Raw genomic sequence first — 21742 nt, 5'->3', positions numbered from 1 at the left:
AACACATCAGGTGGCACCCCAGAAAGGGGGTCCAACCCATCACAGTCATGAACATGGCATGCTTGATAGGAAGCAAGAGAAATAGCACTATTTAATTTTGAGGGAAGACAAGACAGTTACTATTTAAATTGTGGCAGCATCCATACTAAAAATGACACAGTCGCAGCTCTGAAGAATGGCCAAGATTAAATGTATCCTGAGATTTTAAGCCCACTGTATTCCCCATTGAAAACTCTTCTAAAATGCATTCATTGTATCAGTAATTCGATAACACTAAACATGAACCTGTAGCCAGAACAAGTTGTTCAATCAACTATCAGTAGTGCATCAACAATGCTTGTTTGCACAGTGATTAAATCAGCAGATTTCACAGCACACAGGAGCACAGTTGGGTATTCCCAATGATCCAGGTACAGTTTAGCCAGGATCTCTCTTAAAAATTACAGTTATTTAGTGATGGACTCATCTAAGCTATAATTTCTACCATGATGAGGGACTCAAGTACAACACGGCAATCTCTTGAAATGGTGAAAACACAGCTCATTCTTGAAGAGGAAATGTGACTGAATTATATTCCAGGACTGTAATGCAGCCCTGCAAAAGTCCAAAAAAGTTTCTTGATGACTTTGAAGGGAACGTATTTGAGCCCCAGTCCAATTAAATGCATGGTTTAGCAGACATCTGTAGCGCGTAGGAAAGTATTTTAATCATATTCGGGGAACTACTGCTCCAACATAATAAAAGTTACAGTAAAAGTATGGGTGGAATATAGTTTGAATAAAGTTTGAATTTATTTCCTTCGGTGATCTTCTGGGGAGTTGGGAAGAAAAGTCTCATCTCAGATTTACTAACCTTGAAACGGCTGATCAGATCGTAGCGTGTGAGAAGTTCATAGAAAATGAATTTCAGTGCATGATCCCCACTAGCATCATTCAGTGCAAATACATCAAAGGACCATTTGTCTACATTCTGCAAAGTGTGGAAAAAAGGTGTTAATACAGTCATTTATTTTATAATTATATAATTTCTGCCGCTTTAAAACTTTAACAATCAGGAAAGCATCACTTTGCGGAATATGAAAGAAATTCATCACTGCTTCTGGATTCCTCTAGTTTCATTTAATCAGCGCATGTTCTATTTCAGCAGTTCTCAAACTGTGGGTCGGGACCCCAAAGTGGGTCACGGCCCCATTTGAATGGGTTGCCAGGGCTGGCATTAGACTTGCTGCAGTCTGGGGACGAAGCCCAAGCCTCACTGCCCCAGGACGAAGCCCAAGCCTGAGGGCTTCTTCACCTGTGGTTGGTGAGGCTCAGGTTAAAAGCCCCCCACCCTTGGGCTTCAGCTTTGGGTTCCCTGCCCAGGGCGGCGGGGCTCAGGCAGGCTCAGGCTTCATTCCCCGCCCCCTCCTGGGGTCGTGTAGTAATTTTTGTTGTTAGAACGGGGTCGCAGTGCAATGAAGTTTGAGAACCCCTGCAATGTGTTATGTGTTATGATCATGGCAGATCTGGCAGGAGTTTAACAAAAAATGTGCATTCAAAAATGATTTTTTTAAATTATGGTCACTCATGATATCTAACTGTGATCAGCAAAGGCTGAATGTCAAAAGATTTGGAATCCTGGCTTGGGTAAGCACCCCACCATTACAATGCCTATACAGTCTACAGTCGGCACTGTTGCATATTCAGCATCTACTATATCTTTGCATTGGTTGCAGTTCTGTGCTTTCTCCTAAGTCTAGGAAAAGACTGTGGGTACTGAGCCAACTTAGAATGGTGAATGTTGAGATTTTAAAGGCACCTGTTGTGTCAGAACCTCCCAAGTCTGCAGAGTCTCTCTCTGCAGTTCTCACAAGAAGAGGCTCCCCGAAGCATGAAATACATTTCATGCTTCAGTCTGACCTAGAAACACAGAAAGAGCAGTTTCTCTTGTGGCACAATAACGGAAGAAATATCTGATGCCTGAGGTCCAATTTCCACTGGCTGTTACTCAGTTTTTACTAATTCATTAGGCAAACACCCACTGAAGGAGCTTGCCAGAGAGTCTGAGTGCAAACTGAGATTGTTTTAACTGGCAAACTGTCAAACCCCAAGCACACAGGACCAGTTCTGGTTCCTACCTCTGAGGATGTAAAGGCACCCCTGGCAGAGGAATCATTACATTTCCACTGGGCAAGGGATGGAAAGGATGTAGAAGTAACCTTTGAATGACCACGTCTGTAAAACTGAAAGTTTATAAAAGGTCACAATAACTTATAACAACAAATGTTGATGGGAAAAGGTGCAAAAGAAAGGCAGAAAGACTGAATTAATCCAAACAAAAAAGGCCTATTGGTAAAGCTCATGGACTGTGTTAAGATCATGCCAAATTAAAAAAAAAGTGTGGGACTGAAAATCAATGGAACAAAATCAGTATGTCAGAAATTAGGCCTAACCAGTGAACAAATAAATGAGGGGATAGGCCATTCCACCCATTACTCCTTTTTAGGATTGTTAAAAAGAAAAAGACTTGGGGGAAATTAGCAGAACCTGATTGCAAACAACCACTGACAGAGACAGGAGAACACCTAAGGAGCAAGTTTTACCATGATGGCTGCTACCCCTGCTGTCTCCTGTGACCTACCATAATACTACTGGGCCCTCATCATCCTTATCTTGAGAGATGTCCTAACCAGGCCAGAGAGCGGGAGTCAGATGATATTGCTACTTCCAACAGCTCAATCCCAACTGGGATGTGAGTCTGACTCTCTCTCTCTCTCTCTCTCACACACACACACACACACACACACACAGAGTGAGTCCTTTTCCTTCCACACCTTGTTTCTTATCTTTCCTATCTCTCGCCTTTTGCCTTGTCTAATAAGGGTTTGGCTTAGCTGGCCAAGACTGTACATTTTGCAACATTCCTGTAAACCTGTGACCAGAGTGGCAGATACAAGCAGTGCCCTAAATGACTCGATGCTGGTACGAGTTTACCAGATCTCAGAGTGGCTAATAAGACCATGTACCCTACCTGTATATCTCCAGCGAGGTTGCAACTAAAGTTAATACCAGCGATGGAAGCTGCATTTTCTATTTTTGCTGTTCTTTTCTCTCCCCTCTTTCATATATTTGCCTTGTTTTGCTTTTTAAGATACAGGATCGGACTTTAACAACAGTTCCAGCTTCTCTCAACTAACTTCATCTCTTTTCCCCAAAAAGGCCAGTTATTGCCATATTTAATGCCATCTAAAAGACTGTCAAACAGGGGAATATTCATTCTAAAGACTCTACAGATAAAAGGAAAGGGAACCAGGGATGCTGTTAAAATGAAAACCTTATTTAATACTTTACATTTCAAATGTTTTAACAGTTTTTCCTTTTTTCCCTCTATCTTTAATAAAAGGTTAAATGAATTTCTAATGGTGTGTTTGCCTTGGTACTAAGCAGGCTGCGGTCTCTGTGTACCAAACCGCACATGTTGGACAGTGACTTTGTCACATTAACACCTTTGACTCTGTGGGGCCATACATTCCATCTAAATTAATACAACAGACCAAGCCCACAAAGCACAAAGTATTTACTGACAAATTTGTACATGTTCATCAGGTATAATACCCAAATACAACTGGAATATTTTTCAAGGGATTTATGCAGACCTTTAAGCTATATGTAGGCCTGCAACCTCTCCCACATCTTCCTTTCCCATCCTGCCATTTAACATTGACCTATTTACATAGCCAATTTCAAATACAACTGGGGGGACTCTATGCAGCACTGAGGTCTCTATCTGAACAAAAAAGTACCTTTATCTTTTCAATATTTTATTCATCGAATTAGAGAACTGTATCAAAAGTCAAACACTCAATAGATTTGTTACCTGTATATTTAATTATGCTGAATGCCTATCATTATGCTAGTATAAGTTTAGCATCAGGGAGCCTACAACTTTTTAAATGGGTGGGTTTTTATTTCAATTGCAATTTAAAGACATAAAATAAATACAAAAATATAAAAATATAAGGAATAGTGGGGAAACAATTAGACACCCTCTCCCTCCAGTAATGCTGAAAACCAGATCCAAGTGGTGTTCAGTTCATGCTGGTTTTAATATCACTCCTATGTCACACGTGCTATTGTATATCCAAGAGTTAACATGACCCTAATTTTCTTCAACTTTTTTTTTTATACACTAAATATATTCCCTCGGGCTCTCCGGAAAACGACAGAGTAGGAGAAAAATCACAGTAGTGTTAACTGCCAACGTTGGTAAGAGGGGTAGATATCCACATTCAGTTCCCCCTGCGCCTTCTACTGAACTATAAATTATATAGCAGAGCTGAGGGTGGAGAGATGGTGGGTACAGTAGGAGTAAGCGTTAAGCTTAGTTTATAAGACTCAATTCGGCAAGATTCTGAACACTCCTGCAAAGCACTGAGCGCCATCGTCACCTTTGAAGTCAGTGGGAACTGAGAGCACTCAGCACCATGTGGGATATAGCCCATAGTTACGTTTTGTCCGAGAGGAAGGTGTTTTTGAAATGTCATGTGCCCTCCTCTTCCTAGCAAAATAAGAAAAGGTGCTAGAGAAGGTATAGCTGGGAGAATGCTATACAGATCAGCAGTGCAGCCATCTTTGGCCTGAGACCAGCATTCCTGATTGCTGACAACTTTGTGGTGCAGCCAGCCTGAGCATATTCATGCCTAGCTGATTTACACTCCTTTAACTGTGCATTAAAGATTTACATCTTTAAATTGGACGTTATCCTCCACACTTAATCTCTGTTGCAGGTTGGCTCCCAATTTCCCAAGGCACTTTAATCGAAAAAGAAAGATGATTGCATTTTATTTATGCATGTGTATGGATGGCTTTGGCGCTGCGTCCCAGGGACGAGGAAGGAGATCAGCTAGACATAACATTATGCTGAGTGTTATTAAACAACAGACTCTGTGTGGAATATTCCTTCACTTTTAGCAAGACTAAAATCTCATTGGAAATTTCACTTGTGTAAGAGACGTAGAGGCAGATCCTCAGCTGGTATAAACTGTCATCACTACATTGAAGCCATGGAGAGATGAGAATTTACACCAGCTGAGCATCCGCCCCTTAAGATCAGGCCTGAAGGAAAAGATGCAAACAAGGCTTATAAGCTATAAGTACCATGCAGCCATTATCCAACTAGCAGGACAGTTAAATAAGACCAAAGTACTGTGATTACATCTGACCATAATTTGGGCCTGATCCCCACAACCTCCCACATGCAGAATTCCTCCTGGAGTGAATGGCATTGGATATAGAGTCCTTCAAGGATCAAGCTTGTGCCTCAGAGTGAAAAACCCACGCAGAGCCTGGTGAAGGTCCCAGAAAGAGTCAGAGAGCAACAGGGGACACTGGGGTCTCAGTCCTGCTCTCAGAGAGTCATTTTCACATATCTTGGTAAATTGTCTTCTACACAGCAACTGATTTTACAAGCACTGAGGATGGGGTCAAGCTCTTAGGGAGGTGAGTTGTGGACTGAGCCTTAGAAGAGAAATCATAAATTGTGCTTTTGGTTTTCAAACACTATCAGTGGGACTAGGCAAGAGAAGCAAATAAACACCCCCCCTGCAAAAGACTAAGTCCAAACTCTTTGAGCTATTCAAGAGAATGGGTGGGGAATAGGAGAGATGGGGGGAAACAGTGCACAAAGCATCCACACAGTCCTTTTAAAAGCTTCACTGGTTTTAGGTGTTTATTTTGTTTTATAAGTCACTGACACCAGTCAGGGAAGCAAACGAGTTAATAATAATAATAATAATAATAATAATGTGTATTTGTACGTATAGACATCCATAATTTATACAAATATTGGAATTTTTAAAATTAAAATAAGAATCATAATAATAAAAATAATATACGGCTTGATTGTGAATACAATGAGAGTTTTGCCACAGATTTCAAATGGTAAAGTGTTTGTGTCCCATTTTTACCCGGTCAGTCCTACTTTTTCATATGATGGTCTATATCCCAGGAACTTCTTTGAGAACACCTGAAATGTCCCAGTTTTTAAAGTCAGCAATCAAAACATAGGCTTTGGGTTTTTTTATAACTACAGAATTATAGTTCAAAATGTACCATTACAGCAAAGAGAATTTGCTCTGTGTTTACAAGAAACAAACAGACTAATGGAATGAGGGTTCAGCATGACAAACAGTGTTGGGAGTGAAGAGGACAGCTAAATGAGTGTAGACCCTCTCAGAGCTGTTCTGTTGCTCTGAGCACTTGTTTACACAAACACATAGTTCCCAGCAAGCTGTGGTGTGAATCTACCCTGTGATAACCTGTCACGGTCTAACTGTTCATATATACCCTGCTGATGCACATTAACAGTCCGCTAATGCACTTTGATCTAGTCCAGTTCAAAGAGACTAGCTCAAACTGTTAATGCAGATCAGCAGGGTGCATACGAACAGTTAGACCGTGGCAGTATAATGCGGGTAGATTCACACCCCAGCTTGCTGCAAACTAACTGTTCATGTAGACAAGCCCAAAGTGAAGGTTAACCATGCTTGTTCAGTGTTTCATGATAAAATAATTCAGAACACTAAGGGTGAAACCCTGGCCTTATTGAAGTTGGGAGTTTTGGCATTGAGTCTCATGGGGGCAGGATTTCACCCAAAGAAGCAAGACAGGACCATAATGCCCTACATTGAGGGAGGATTTCAAAGTGCCTGGGCTTCACTGCTCTTCTGTGATGCAGGGAAATAGTGTTCCTCTATTTTACATATAAAGAAGTTGAAGCACAGAAAGATTCTGGGTTAGATCCTGCTCCATTTACTTCAAAGGGAGTTATCCTATTAACTTCAACTGGAGTAGAACATGGCGCCTATGCCACATATCTCATGGCTGTGGTAGAGCTGGAAAACAAATTCATGTCTTCTGACTCATAATCCGCTGCCTTAAACACAAGGCCACTGTTCAGCCCTTACCTTGTTGAGCCTATAGTAAGAAGTGAAACTATTGTGTTTGTGCCTGTCTCATTGTAAAGGGCTGGATATCCAATCTACAGACAGGCTAACCTACAGTACTGAAGTGGCAGAATCTCTTCAAAGCATATTTCAGTTCAACACAGAAAAAGACAAAGGTTAGTGCTGACTCACTCATCCCTAATATAGCAAAGACTTGTATAAAGGCATTACCCATTAGGACATCATGCCTGGTTTTTCTCAATAGTTCACATAAACTGCCAGTGGGTTCATGATCTCCATGGTCCTTGTTGACATGAACAGGAATCACAAATGTAACACATTACCACTATAACAGCTCAATCTTCCCATTTAAAAGCACACAACTGGGAACAGGTTATTCCTCAGTTAAACTCGTGCATTGTAGTTTTCTTTATTTACTATCAAAGTCTCAAGTTGATTTCAGCATCCCACTCAGTTCTCAGTTGCCCTGAGTATTGTAACCTCCCACAGAGCTATGACCTCATCCTCCTAGTCATCTTTGCCACTTGAAAATGGCCAGAACCCTGATCTGTTTTTTCTCAACAGGAAGGATTTTCCCTTAGGTCAGTAAATGATTAATGTTTGTGAACTATATTAAACTTCAGAGAGGATGAGAGGGTGAGTACAAAGACCTCCCACCAAAATATCACAGTGCCTTACCAACATTTGTTAAAAGACACTTTCATCGGTATTACCTTTAGCACTCCAATTACAGCTGGTGGGTAGCTCAGGCCAACCATATTTGATGTCCGTCTGTACATTCTACCAAAATAAAATAAGTAAATGAACAGAAAAACAAAATAGAAAACCAAGGATTCATTTGAGTTCTTTTCAGGAGACATAATTTATTCAAGAAAAACAGATTGCAATTCTTCTTCATCCTTCCCTGCACATATCGTCCGTATCTTTAATAGAGTCCTAAGGATGACCTCAATTTTCCTCATTTTACATCCTTCCCGGTCCATGACACATACTAGGGCCACAGTCTTCCTGGACAAGTAGGACTAGATTGGATTTCACTCAGCATCTGCCTCATCTTGATCTAGCAGAGGGGCTGCTCTTCAGCAATGCCAGACTTTCCTATTCTCCTACAGCAACTGACCACACTGTGTCTTCCACCCTCTCAGTCCTTGCTGGCCCAGGGCAGAATGCATTTCAAGATAGAGCTTCAGTAAACATATCAAGTCTGTTGACTGGACTTATTCAGCTCCTGAATGGTACAGCTTTTCCTGCCGATTACTTTGTTTTTTAAAACAGTTTTGTGTTGTTTGTGTGTGTAGGTGTGCACAAAGGGTGTAATCAGAAAAGCTGGGTAAATAATTTGATTTTTGTTTTTGGCTTGTTGGCAAGTCCAAAACCTCAAAATAAATATTTGCTTTGGGTTGAACCAAAAGTGAATTAAAAAAAAAATCAGTGAATTAAAACATCGAAAAAATGTAAATTTGGGTCAAATTAAATACTCTGCTCAACAGAAAACTAAGTGTATCAGGTCAGTTTTGAGCATATTTAATATTTTTGAATTTTTTAAAAATAAAATTAAAGGAAATTGCGAAGCAAAAAGTCATTTTGAATCAAAAAAATCAGAATGCTTCTGAATATGTTGTTTTTTCTCTCTAAACAAACAACTTGGTGAAACCAACACAAAATCACAAAAAATTTTAGTATTGTCAAAGCTACATTTTTCACTGAAAAAAGTTTAGGACAAAAGATTTTGCCCAGCTCTAGTAATTAGCACCTATGCCCCAATTCAACAAAGCACTTGGGCATGTGTTAAACTTGAAGTGTGTGCTCAAGTGCCATTGACTTTAATAGGTTTGTACAGGTGCTCAAAGTTAAACACATACTTAAGTGCTTTGCTGAATAAGGCCATAGGTGCTGACTGCACCCTTCCCTACACGTAAACAGCATAAGACCTAATGGAAATACATTTATACAGTTATTAGCAGTGACAAGTATACCATACATGATTTCCCAGGCTTTTAGTAAATGAAATATTTCAATAACTAATAATATTTTAATACAAATTTCAAAAAACAAAATGTCAGGGAAAGGAGATTCCTCTCTAAAGACAGGTGAAACACTGAAAGTTGGATACAGGGCAGTCCTAATTCAAACAGCAAGAAGTTTTAAAAGGTTCAGATGTTTGAAATTAGGTTTGATCTAGCTCTAGAGGTGTGATTTGGTGCAAGCTGCAGGAATCAACAGTGGAGAAGACTGAGGGAGTTTCACTGGTTTAGTGGACTCCTCTGAGTTCTGAACCTTTAAACTGATTTTGGTCTGCATGTTCTCAGTGACTCATGTAATTCAAGCCGAGAATGATGAGATACAGGTTTGGTTTACATTAGCCACCTGTCCATCCCTTTATACGTTTTACTGGACCACAGAGGTAGAGTTACTCCAGGGACCGAATTAGCTGCCTTTGGTTAACCTCTTATTCCTATCATAGGAATATTTGAATCCATATATTCTTTTTCCTCCCTTTGGCCCCTGAAAGCATACATAAAAAAAAAGAGGAAAAACCAAAATGGCTCCAATTTTAATATTAGATCTGTATTATACTAATAGCGAATGAATACTTTAAGTTTCCATTTATGATCAATTATTTAGTCCCAGTTTTCCAGTCCTTGCTCACCTCTATGTAACAATAAAAACAAAATAAAATAGTCTTCATTCAATATTAAAAATACAATCTGTGATGCCTGACCAGCCACTGGAGCAGAATAATTACATCTTCCTTTACCTCTCCACGAATATCCCAGCTTGCACTGCATGGACGATGCTCCTGAACCGTGGCTTTTCCTCGGTCCTTTTAAGCATCATCCCCATCTGCCGCGTGAAGGTGGAGGCCAACCAATCCCGGACCTCAGAGGGCACGGAGTCTGACTGAATATCACTGAGCTCATCTTCTGTGTCCAATAAACGCCTGAAGGGGAGTGGAAACATGGGTAAATAGAGGGCTCTTAACACAGGTTTATAAAGTCTCATATACACTCTAAAGCAGTTGTTAAAAATTCACTCTTTTTTTGGTAATCCTAACGGAACACATTTTTGACAATCTATAACAGATTGTTTATTTTCTTGGAAAGTCACATGCCAGATTGTGAAGCTCACTCCCAGGCAGATAAACATGAGAATCAGCACACTGAAACTCCATTACTCTCCCATGATTTCTCATCTTCAGCTTTCCAGTATTCACAGTCCCCATTTTATCATCCTTTTTAGTTGGTTGAGATTTATAACATTTCCAAATAACAATCAGATAATCACTTCCTTTTAAGTTTTGGAAAGTTTGCCCAAAACACTTCTGTAGAAGTACATTTAGTTCTAGTGAAACGGATTGACGTGATAGATTTGGCAAATTTAAGTCACCTATTTATGCACATGTCAACGGGTAGAAGCAGAAGTGTGAACAACACCCCACCAATTTGCCTCAATCCTGACATGGATGGCTACCTTAAGAGGATAGTTCAGATCTTGGACTCTCATCTGAGAATGACAGCAACTGTGCCTATTTTGGATGCCATTAGACCACCAGCTTCCCAACTAATATGTAAATTACAACTTCATTCGAGTGGTACAAAATATCAATACACAGGTGTAGTTAACTCACCTAGTTTCATCAATGTACACTGATTCCAGAACGGTAGCTGCATATTCCAAATTCTTTTTTAGGTCTACAACCGAAGCCTCTCCTCTCTCTAATTGCTTTACCAAAGACCGCAACCTAAGAGAGGAAAACAAGAACCTGGTTAGCACTGAGAGAAATGGGTTTGAGTTTGAGTAGAAGTTCAAAATACAATCCAACATAAAACATAACCTCAAATATTGTCAAATTAAGATCCTTTGAACTTTGAAGACACAGCAAAATTCCTTAGTACTATGTTCACAAGAAAACAAATACACTTTCGATAGTCTGAGGACCCCGTCCATGTAAAGGTCACAAAATACTTTCCTTCTTGAGAGATCATTATACGTTTAGGCATAGTCTACACAGCCCCACTGAGGAGGAACCCAGCTCAAGGAGCCAAGCAGCACACAGGATTGTATTTTGAACAGTTGTGCAATCTACTGTGAGCGGCGACTCACATGGGCAGAGCTTAGAAGAGTGCCACCACTTCTTCCCCTCCCCCCCGCCACCAACTCAACTCCTTCCTAGTGCAGCACATGTCTACTGATGCACCTGCACAGTTATGCTGCTCAGTGTAATGGGGATGGAGACAAGCCCAAGCCTCCTCTCAGTTCCTCACCAATTCCTGCCCCTTCTTGCTCAACAGAGAGGGTGGGAAGAAATGTTTGGGTTCTGCAGTGTTTGCTTCCCTTCTCAATATGTTAAGGAGGCAGGGTGACCAGATGTCCCTATTTTATAGGGACAGTCCCGATATTTGGGGCTTTTTTTTATATGGGCTTCTATTACCCCCCACCCTCTGTCCCGATTTTTCACATTGCTAGCTGGTCACCCTGTAAGGAGGGCTTTTAGAAGTCTCTGTTTCCAGATTATGCAGACTGCCTATCTGGAAAGGAAGTATTCTAGTAACAAAAGACAATTGTGTTTGTATTTTCAGGTCTGGCCAAGCTGAAGACTTACTGCTCTGTTTATGGTCTTGTAACCAGTATTGTCATCTCAGAAATAAATGGCTGTCTCCATTCCTGGCCCATATGCCTTGAACCCCATCACCTCAGAAATTAGAATATTTGCTGTGTTGTGAAAATATTTCAGTTACATGGGCTAAACTTGCATGGTTAATTTGTATTTTTAAAATTTGTATTTTTCTTGGAGTGGCATCAATTTAAAATTTGTATTTATTGTATTAGGTGCAATTGCCTATGGCTAAGATGCTATATTAATAAACTAAACTACAGCTTCCCTTCCCATACATCCTCTTACTCCTTTGTGTTGGCATGCAGGGTGTGGCCCTTAACTAGTTATCATTAATACCACCGGTAGGTAGGCTGGATGAGTTAACATTGCAATGGTGACATTAAGTTTTGCATTTCTTGCCTTTTATTTCATTGGCTGAAGCACACAGCAACTCAAATCCACAAGACCTTCAAAAATTTGTACTCAATACTAGTACAACGAGTAGCTATTAGTTTATGGCACCCACATCCATCATACAAGAAGATTACATGGAGTATACTGCGCATCAATCATCTGGCAAACCAGAAGTAACATTGCTATGATGGAATGGTGTCTCACAATCAATGTTTCTCACAGGTAAAAAATTACACTGTCTTGCCTCACCATTCATTATCTACAAATACTTTTGATTTATCTAGCAGCAGCTGCTGCTGCCTGTTACGTTTACTAAATATGAGTCCAGTGACATTATCCTTAATGTGCTGAATGCATCTATACAGTATTTGGTTGAAACAGTTCTGAACAAATCATAAATGTAGTGCCAGACTGAGCTACCCTCACTCTCACTGAATGGCACCTGACACCACAACAGTCCCACTGAAGTCAACAGGGCTACTTGTGGAAGAAGGTGCTACTCACCGTTAGTAAGGTGATCAAATCTGGCCTGTAGGTAATGACAACTCTAACAGCATCTCACCTAAGTATCATGTCACATGACTATGCCACACACAGTTTCTGACATCATAACTGAAGCCAGATTGTAGGTCAAACTATGATTGTTTGCAGAACACTTGGTGGTGATCTGCGGAGAGTTGGCTGATGACATGATACTGGCTCCTCCTCCTTATTCCACCTGCTAAATTGCATTAAAAAGGCACCTAAAACACACAAAATATTTTACTAAACACTTTTCTGTAGAAGAATATGCTGTGGTTGGCAACTTCTCTGTTAAGGTGCAGTGCACCTGTGGGAAAAGCTTGAAGACCCTCATTCTAAATGGCATATTACCACACAAGGGGTTATTTCACATTTCAGACCAAAGAATAATATAATAAAATATACAAAGAGCCCGGTCCTATGCAGTACTGAGCATTCTCAGCTCCCATTGAGTGGAGCTAAAGAAACTCAAAACGTTGCAGGAGGTGCTCAGCAACTTGTAGGATCTGTCCCCATATTCCTTCCAATGCAAGGAAAGAATATCTATACTCCAACCACCTCTAAAGGGCACTGGAGCTAAATGGGAATGGTGCTATTCAATAAGACTAATAGCATGTTGTAGGGCTGGCAGGATTTGGTGCTCTGGGAAAGTCAGATGGTACCAAAGGCTCACACAAACCCCAAAGCATCATTCCTATTCTGGTCTACATTTCATTAGTGCATTATCTTGGAGATTAAAAATTCTGGACAAAACCTAAATTCACCATGGAAGTGACACAGCTTAAGAAACAAACCTAGCCTGCCAGTTTAAACAGAGTGTGGGTAGTAGCAGACAGTGCAGTTGTTTTCAATATATTGTTAAAAGTCAGCCTTTATGAATAACTGTGTTCCAAGCATTCCCTCCCCCTATTGTTATAAATAAAGTGATAGCTGGGTACAAATATTTATCTCCTTAGATAGAGGGCCTGTTTCTGCGGTGGTGTTTTTTTTTAAATAGCGTTGCATATTACTGCAGAGCAGATTAACACTACCAGAGTCTGGATACCAGTCAACTTTAATTAATGTGCAAAGCACAAGCATTGCCTGAATACTCAGGATCAGCTCCTCATCTGGTGTAAATCTGCTTAGCTCTATTGCTGATCCCCAGTTTTATTTTAAATGCAACTTCTCCAATTCACCACGTTTCCAGCCATACAAAACCATGTCTCCATCTGACATTTTGGTATTTGGGATCCATCTATTTTGGTATTTGGGATGTTCCTTCTGACAAGCATGTTAAGAACTACAAAGACATGAATTATTAGAGTTGATCAGTGTGTATCCCCCTACTCCTCTCTTGGTATTAACTGTAAAGAGTAAATGAAATTATCAAGTAAATAAAGCTATTCTGAATTTATACCAGCATAAGCAACCTCAGAATGTGGCCTGTCAAGGTTCCTTCCCCACTCTGAACTCTAGGGTGCAGATGTGGGGACCTGCATGAACACCTCCTAAACTTACTTAAACCAGCTTAGGTTAAAACTTCCCCAAGGTACAAACTATTTTACCTTTTGCCCTTGGACTTTCGCTGCCGCCACCACCAAACGTCTAACCGGTTTATTATTGGGAAAGAGTCGTTTAGAAACGTCTTTCCCCCCAAAATCCTCGCACCCCCCTTCCTGGGGAAGATTTGATAAAAATCCTCACCAATTTGCCTAGGTGACCACAGACCCAAACCCTTGGAACTTAAGAACAATGAAAAAAGCATTCCATTTCTTACAAGAAGAATTTTAATAGAAGAAAAAGTAAAAAGAATCATCTCTGTAAAATCAGGATGGTAAATACCTTACAGGGTAATTAGATTCAAAACACAGAGAATCCCTCTAGGCAAAACCTTAAATTACAAAAAGACACAAAGACAGGAATATCCATTCCATTCAGCACAGCTTATTTTCTCAGCCATTTAAAGAAATCATAATCTAACGCATATCTAGCTAGATTACTTACTAAGTTCCAAGACTCCATTACTGTTCTGTCCCTGGCAAAAGCATCACACAGACAGACCCAGACCCTTTGTTTCTCCCCCCCTCCAGCTTTGAAAGTATCATGTCTCCTCATTGGTCATTTTGGTCAGGTGCCAGCGAGGTTATCCTAGCTTCTTAACCCTTTACAGGTGAAAGGGCTTTTCCTCTGGACAGGAGGGATTTTAAAGTGTTTACCCTTCCCTTTATATTTATGACATGGCCCTTTACAATTTATATGCAACAGCTAATAAGCTTATTCACCAACCATTCACGCCACCATATGGAAAGACAAAAGACTCTTTTTGACTTTGCTTTTGCTAATCCTTGTTTTGCTCGTCCTCAAACTCAACAAGTCACAAGAAAGAACTTTTGTGGTTTCACCCCTTTTCTCAGCAAAGCCCTAGCAGTTGTGGACAGCTCACATATTATTTGTCTGTTTTCCTATTTATAAAATATAATTATCATTATGCCTAGCTCTTATTCAGTGCTTCTCAATGTAGATTTCATAGTGCTTTACAAAGGAGGTCAATATTATTATCTCAGTTTTACAGATGGGGAAACTGAGGCAGAGAGAGGCAACATGATTTGCCCAAGGTCACCCAGCAGCAGAGCCAGGAATAGAACATGAATCTCTGAAGTTGGAAGTCCAGTGCTCTGTCATCTATGCCACACTGCATCATGTAGGGAAATCAAAAAATATATACTCTGTGATCCAACAGCCTTGATATTTTTATCATTTGATTCTTTTTAACAAAATAAATATATTAAATTATGTAGATTTTTTCATATGTAAATTTCACAAGCATTTTACAAAGGCAGATAAGCACCAGTGTCTCATTTTTAAATATGGACTAAATTAAATGCAGAGTGGTGGCACAATACGTCAGTAGAAGAGCTGGGAATATCTTCTAATTCCCAGTCTCATGCTCCATCAATTTCCCTGGCTATCATTATATATACTCTGCCAAAGGTGTGCATTGCACTTTCCAAGAAGTCATAGTCCCTAACTGAAAGAGCTAGTACTGTACTATAATGTAAATGTGATACTAACAATGTCAACACACCAATAACACAACCAGAGGGGTCAATGGTCTCTTTCCAGACACAGTAAACCCAAGAGAGATGCATTAATTTCCTCCTTCATTGCAAATAAATGTATAGTTGGATAATAAACAAATTTATGAAACCATTCATCCCCATGAAATGGTTCCAGAGTTGCAACTAAACATGAATGAAACAGCAGTAGCTCATTGTTAACATCAGGCCCTGAGCTGTTTCTTGACTCAGTCTGGAATGTGCATTATAGCTTCCCAAGCAAAAAATACTGTTAGTGAAAAAATGAAATGATTTCAAGGCACCCCCGTTGGTCAGATACTGTCAAATAATCCTCAAAAACTCTTCTGGTGAGCTAATATTTGTGGTTCAGAACATGGTTTCTAGATCTGGAGGTTGCAACTCTGCTGGGAGTTGCAAACAAGCCCCAAATGCCTGATGACCACCCTCCCCTTCTTTATGACTAGATGGCAATTTTTCTGTTGTAACATGAGGTCACAGTATAAAAAAGGATTGTGAACCACTGTTTTAGAGAACAGAATGGTATAGTGGGCTGACAAAAGAAGGTGAGAGTGAAAACAAAACATCAGGCTGCAAAGTTTTCCCTGGAATCACAGTTTCAAATTCCAGCAGGAGTGGCTCAGCTCTTTTTCCAAATCTATTTCCCCATGTTAAGTATCCTCAACCCTTCTTGTCAACTGTCTAAATGGGCCATCTTGATTATCACTACAAAAGTTTTTTTCTCCTGCTGATAATAGCTCGTCTTAATTAATTAGTCTCTTACAGTTTTTATGGCAACTTACACCTTTTCTGTATGTATATATATATATATCTTCTTACTATATGTTCCATTCTATGTATCCAATGAAGTGGGCTGTAGCCTATGAAAGCTTATGCTCTAATAAATTTGTTAGTCTTTAAGGTGCCACAAGTACTCTTGTTCTTTTTGTGGATACAGACTAACACGGCTGCTACTCTGAAATCAGCTCTTTATATTTCTGAAGTTTATTAAGCATTGGGACTTTGGGACGAAACTTTTTAAAAGTCAAGAGCTGATCTTCATCTGGTGTAAACTGACAAACATGAATTTGAATTAATTAGCACTTTGCCAATTTACACCATCTGAAGACCTGCCCTTGAGGATGTTAGAGATCCTAGAACTCATTTTGTAAGAGATGGGGTTTGTCCTCATACCCTTTGTCAAGTTTCCCCTCTCCCCACTCTTATGAAATGTTCTGTTGTGCTCGTCGGTGCATCCTTCTGTCCCACATATGGCCACATTTCAATGGGGATGTATATATTTGTAAAATAAATAATAATAAAACTTCAAATAAAAATCCTTTACAGCAGTATAACACTTTAGAATAAAAGGTGATGTAGCAATATAAGATATGATTCTAATTACTAATAATGTTTCCATAGTTGACCCACTGCAGGAAGACATATTTAATACCTTTTTTCTCCAGAACAAATACAATTAAACATTATTACCATTAACTCCAATATGGGGCAATTGTGTGCAGCCTTATTCATCACAGTGATTCATCAGTAAAAGAGACATATAATTAGACCCACCCCTGGTTACAGTGAGGTTCTTCATAAATTTCCTCCGGGCAAAAAAGAACGTCATTCCAACTAGGCACCAGTATGGTGCACTTGACTCTGGCAAATCCTTGTCACTCATTAACTCTGGAGGAATGAACCAGAGGCACCTCCTGCTATCAGTCTGTGTTTATGAAGCTTTTATTAGTCAAATTACATTCATGTAATGAAAACTCAATGGAATGATTTCAAAGACCACTCATCTGTGATGAACATCATCTTTTGATACCCAACCCCAATTGCTTTTTTAGTAATTATAAAAATAACCTTTAAACACAAACAGAATAGTAATCTGAAGAATTACTTACTGGGCCTTATTTTATGAATGCAAACTTCAGAGGGGATGAGTGGAAAGCAAACTGGAGCTGTTACAAGATACGAAGATCTATTGAACTAAGGGCAAAAGTCTTTCTGACCTGCATTGCAAACCCCCTCTCATTCTGTGCAGAGCATCCACTGACATCAATAGAAATACATGCACAAAATGAGTACAGAGTAAGCAATGGAGATATGCAATATGGAGAGGAAAGAATACTGTGCATAAGAATGGATTTATAAAGGTAGAAATTATGCAGCTATGACTAGTGGAATAAGGCAGTTCCATCATATTTGCTTTCATGTTGTTGACAACTCTCACCACTTTATCACCAGATTCATGATATTTGGTGTTTTTCTTAAAGCAAAACTGGCCACAGAAAGACTGATTGCTGTAAGTATAAAGCAAGCCAGCAGAGAGAGACACAGGAGCTTAGAGAGGTTCCCTCATGCAGTTTGGAAAATGGGCTGCCATCAAGCTAAAGGGGCAAAGCTTTGGGGTAAATGGCATAGCCCCACTGTTCTTGTGCAAATCTAGGCAATTAAGTAACCACACTGAAAGTCTGACAATTGCACATGAACTGGGGAATGTAAAATGCATGGGGGTTGTAGACAGTGGTTCAAATTTAACTGTTATTAGACCAGACTTGCTGGGACTGGGGGTTTCTAAAAATAAACAGCTTAATTGGTGCCAACTGAAGACAGTAACTGGGGACAAAGCACCAGTCCAAAAATGGGGGACACTGGTCTCAAAAGTTGGCCCCTAGAGCTTGAACAAGAAGTCAGGGTTGCAGAAATAGAGGATGAGTTTATCTTCAGGTTAGACTTTGTCACATCTAATAAATATATTTTTGATGCCAACCAAGGCTTTCTGAAGATGCGAGCAGTGGAAATTTCCTTTGAAAATGTAACCCAGACTAAACCGACGCCTTGCAGGAGGTTGGTGTGCTGTAAAAAAGTTGTATTAACTCCTGCAACTGAAATTATTCTGCCAAACTAAATGTGTGGGAGATGTGATAAGATATCCCACCAGATAAGAGATGTGAATTTATTGACACTTGCTTTGGCAAAGAAAGTCAAAAGGGGTTTCTCACTGCAAAAGTTTTACTTGATCTGAGTCAGGATTTTTTCTGTCATATTTCTGAATGTCTCAGATAAACCTCAGGTTATCAAAAGGAGCCCTACAATAGCACAATGTGAGCCAGTGAGTTTGGTAGCAGCTGGCAGAGAAAAGGACTCGGGAGGGAGAGAATGAAGCAGAGTTCCCAGAATTCCTTCTGGAACAGTTCCAGAGCAGTGCTGTCCATTTAAAGATGGAACAGCAGGGAGGTTTAAAACACTTTCTGTGGAAAAATCAGGGGTTGTTTTCCTGGTCCAGTAACGATATAGGGAAACTGTGCTAGGGCAACACATGATTGACACTGGGGAAGCCAGACCACTAAAACAGACACCCTATTGGTTGCCAGCTGAAAAAAGGGAAGAAGCTTTAAGAGTTATTGAAGAACTGCAACAGGAAGGTATAACTGGATCCTCAGTCAGCCCTTGGGCCTTGCCCATAGTATTGGTAAAGAAAAAGGATGGCAGCACTTGATTCAGTGTAGAATATTGAAAGCTGAATTAAGTCATCTGGAAAGATTTGTACCCTTTGCCAAGGATAGATGATACACAGGAGGCGCTGTAGTTGCCGCCTCTCATTTGCTGTTTCATACTTCCATGGAAATGATTTGAATGTCTTGGTTTTTGTACCTCAGAGGTGGCAACCCGATTTACAAGGAGCAGTCACTGAAAAACACAGTTCATTCATCAGCAGGAATTACAGGCATTGTTTTGTTTCAAGATGCAAGAAGAAGACACCTTTCTTCCTGGTGGATCTTCAAAATACCTTTTTTTTAGTACACAATTCATTTTTATTATTGAGAAAGAGGACAGTGGAGCTGTGATAAACATAATGGCCTTGCCACAGCGAAGTCTGGTTGGCTGCGGAACCAACCGAACCTCGAATCATGTATGCAAATCTCAACCGAACTCACTGTCCCAGAGTTCACGTTTCCCGGGCCACATCAATAAGTCCCTCACTGACACCTGCAGGAAGGGATGGACTATGCCTGAAATTACTAATAAGCTTAGGCTGAATGTGGAGTTCATAACAACAGACCAAGTAAGTCCTAACTGACTTGTTCTGAAAGAACCCACAGGTCTCAGCAGAAAATTTCTCAACCATAACTTTTCCCTCTTGGTCTTAACCTCCCTCCTTACATGTGCAAACAAACACTGGTGTTTACTTTGGTTACACAGGAACAGAAACACCAGGGACAAAAACAATCAAAGGCTCATATCTGTTAAATGTGCAGAAAATTACCATGTAATAGACAGAGACAAACATCTGTTGCTGAGCATTACAACTGCTGCTCATGGATCCTTTCTAATTTCTATTAAAGGCAATAGGAGACTTTCTCTATTTCATGTGTGTGGGATCAGGTCAAGATTTTGTTGTGGGAAAGGGAGACACCACCAAACTAACAGCCTGCAACAATAAATCATTCTGGCCTACATTTTCAAATGAGATCGTTAACTTTGGCTGGCTCAATTGATGGGACCCTGGCTTGAGACACTCTAGGTCTGGTTTCTGGGGGTGTTCAACACTCCCACCTCCAACTGAAATAGATAAGAATTGTGGAATGCTCAGAATTAAAGCTAGCTCGGGATTTGTCAACAAAACGTTTATCAGAAAAATGCCAATTCATCAGGAAGGTTTTGGGGGGAGAGAGACACATGCACGCCAATAGCCTGGTAGTTAGGACACTCATGTGGGATGTGGAAGATCCTGGGTCAAGTTCTGCCTGCTTTGGAGCTGGAACTTGAACCTGGATCTCCCCCCTCCCAGGTAAGTGCCCTAGCCACTGGGCATTAGCTGGTATAGGGTGAGTTTTGGTCTCTCTCTGTCTCTAAAATTTAACAGCCTTCAAATTCTTGTTTTCCAGCCAGCTCGTCTCAGAATCACTGAAAATAAGACCAAAGTGCCTCAATCTGGGAACCCCAAAACTGAGATCTCCCCAACTAAATAGCCACTTTTACAAATGTCAGTCTCTACTGTCTCTGTTTAGGTTAAAAGGTTAGCACTGATTCCAAGACACGATGACCAATAATTTCACACGATTGTCTAAAACTAAGCATATAAATCCATATTTAGGCACCCACAATTGAGAATTTTGGCTTAAGTCCACTTTACCCAATAGCACATATTTATTCAGGTTAGGTGCATCAGAGGAAGTTAAACCTTTTGTTTTGTAAAGACTGGTTTTCTTTTCTTTGAATCCATAGTTATCACATTTCTGAGTCCTTTAGTAAGGTCATTCATCTGCATGATTCTAGCAAATTGCTTTGTGCAGCTCTCAAAGTCAGCGCTACATACTGGTTCTTTAGTTAACGCTTGCTGCAGAGATCAGGAAGAAGTCCAACAGATAATTTAAAAAAAAATCATTGTAACCTTAGTTTCCCCCCATCTGTTACCGTTAAAATATCCGCTGGCAGAAAGTCGGTAATTATCTTCTCCTTTCCAGTTTCTAAAATCAATTATGTTCCAGACCAGCTTTTTGGAACCCGCAGGCTGCTGAGGCAATTGTAACAGTGTGTGCACACAAAGTGTGAAATTCAAACAAGAACATTTTCCTGCCTGGGCCCTGATTCCTTGCTCCAACTACAAGAGACTGAGGGTTTTTGGAATCTCATTCTTCACAGGTGGCCCTCTGCTCCAGTCTCCAGAGTCAGATGAGTACCCTACACCAGTAACACAGCCAAATGGTCAACTCCAGTATGGCACCATGGCAATTTTTTTTAGTACAATATTACTTTTTTCATGTTTATATTGTACGGACCAGGGTGAAATCCCAGCTCCACTGAAGTCAATGGCAAAGCTCCTGCTGATTCCATTGGGGCCTGGATTTCACCCCAGATCTTAAAATTTTTCTGTCTCAGTTTTCCAATCTGTGTAGCAATTATCTATACCTCAGAAATGTTCTAAGAGTAACTAATTAGTACTAATAAAACACTTGGGAGAGAAATCAACTATGAAGGTGCTCTATATGGTTAATAACATTTAAGCTTGGCTAAGCACCTTTTAGAGTCTGATGAACAACTTCCAACTGTTTACAGGTGCTCACCACACTTATTTGCTAACCGCAGTATGAGCACTTGTTAGCTAAGGCACTTGTGCAGCACTTTTCAATATATGATTTTAATTTTGCTCTTTGTACTAAAATGCAAACAAACATATCTAAATATGAATTCTCCCTG

General features: G+C 40.1%; 1 protein-coding gene across 5 annotated transcripts in view; it reads right to left on the bottom strand.

The window, feature by feature from the left end:
* Positions 1-21742, bottom strand: part of PDE1C (phosphodiesterase 1C) — a gene marked incomplete at its 5' end in the record, with an annotated part of 501954 nt that overhangs the window by 103111 nt on the left and 377101 nt on the right. For all 5 annotated transcript variants that reach the window (XR_014710093.1, XM_084618216.1, XM_084618217.1 and 2 more), the window contains 4 exons: positions 853-969; positions 7657-7723; positions 9702-9884; positions 10572-10685. Coding sequence is in view for 4 of the 5 variants with exons in the window: in XM_084618216.1 (XP_084474342.1) it covers positions 853-969; positions 7657-7723; positions 9702-9884; positions 10572-10685 (481 nt within the window). The remainder of the gene's footprint in view (positions 1-852; positions 970-7656; positions 7724-9701; positions 9885-10571; positions 10686-21742) is intronic.

The sequence above is a fragment of the Lepidochelys olivacea genome, assembly GCF_965140295.1.
Source record: "Lepidochelys olivacea isolate rLepOli2 genome assembly, chromosome: 2".
Taxonomy (NCBI): domain Eukaryota; kingdom Metazoa; phylum Chordata; order Testudines; family Cheloniidae; genus Lepidochelys; species Lepidochelys olivacea.
This window is presented reverse-complemented; position numbering and strand designations above follow the sequence as displayed.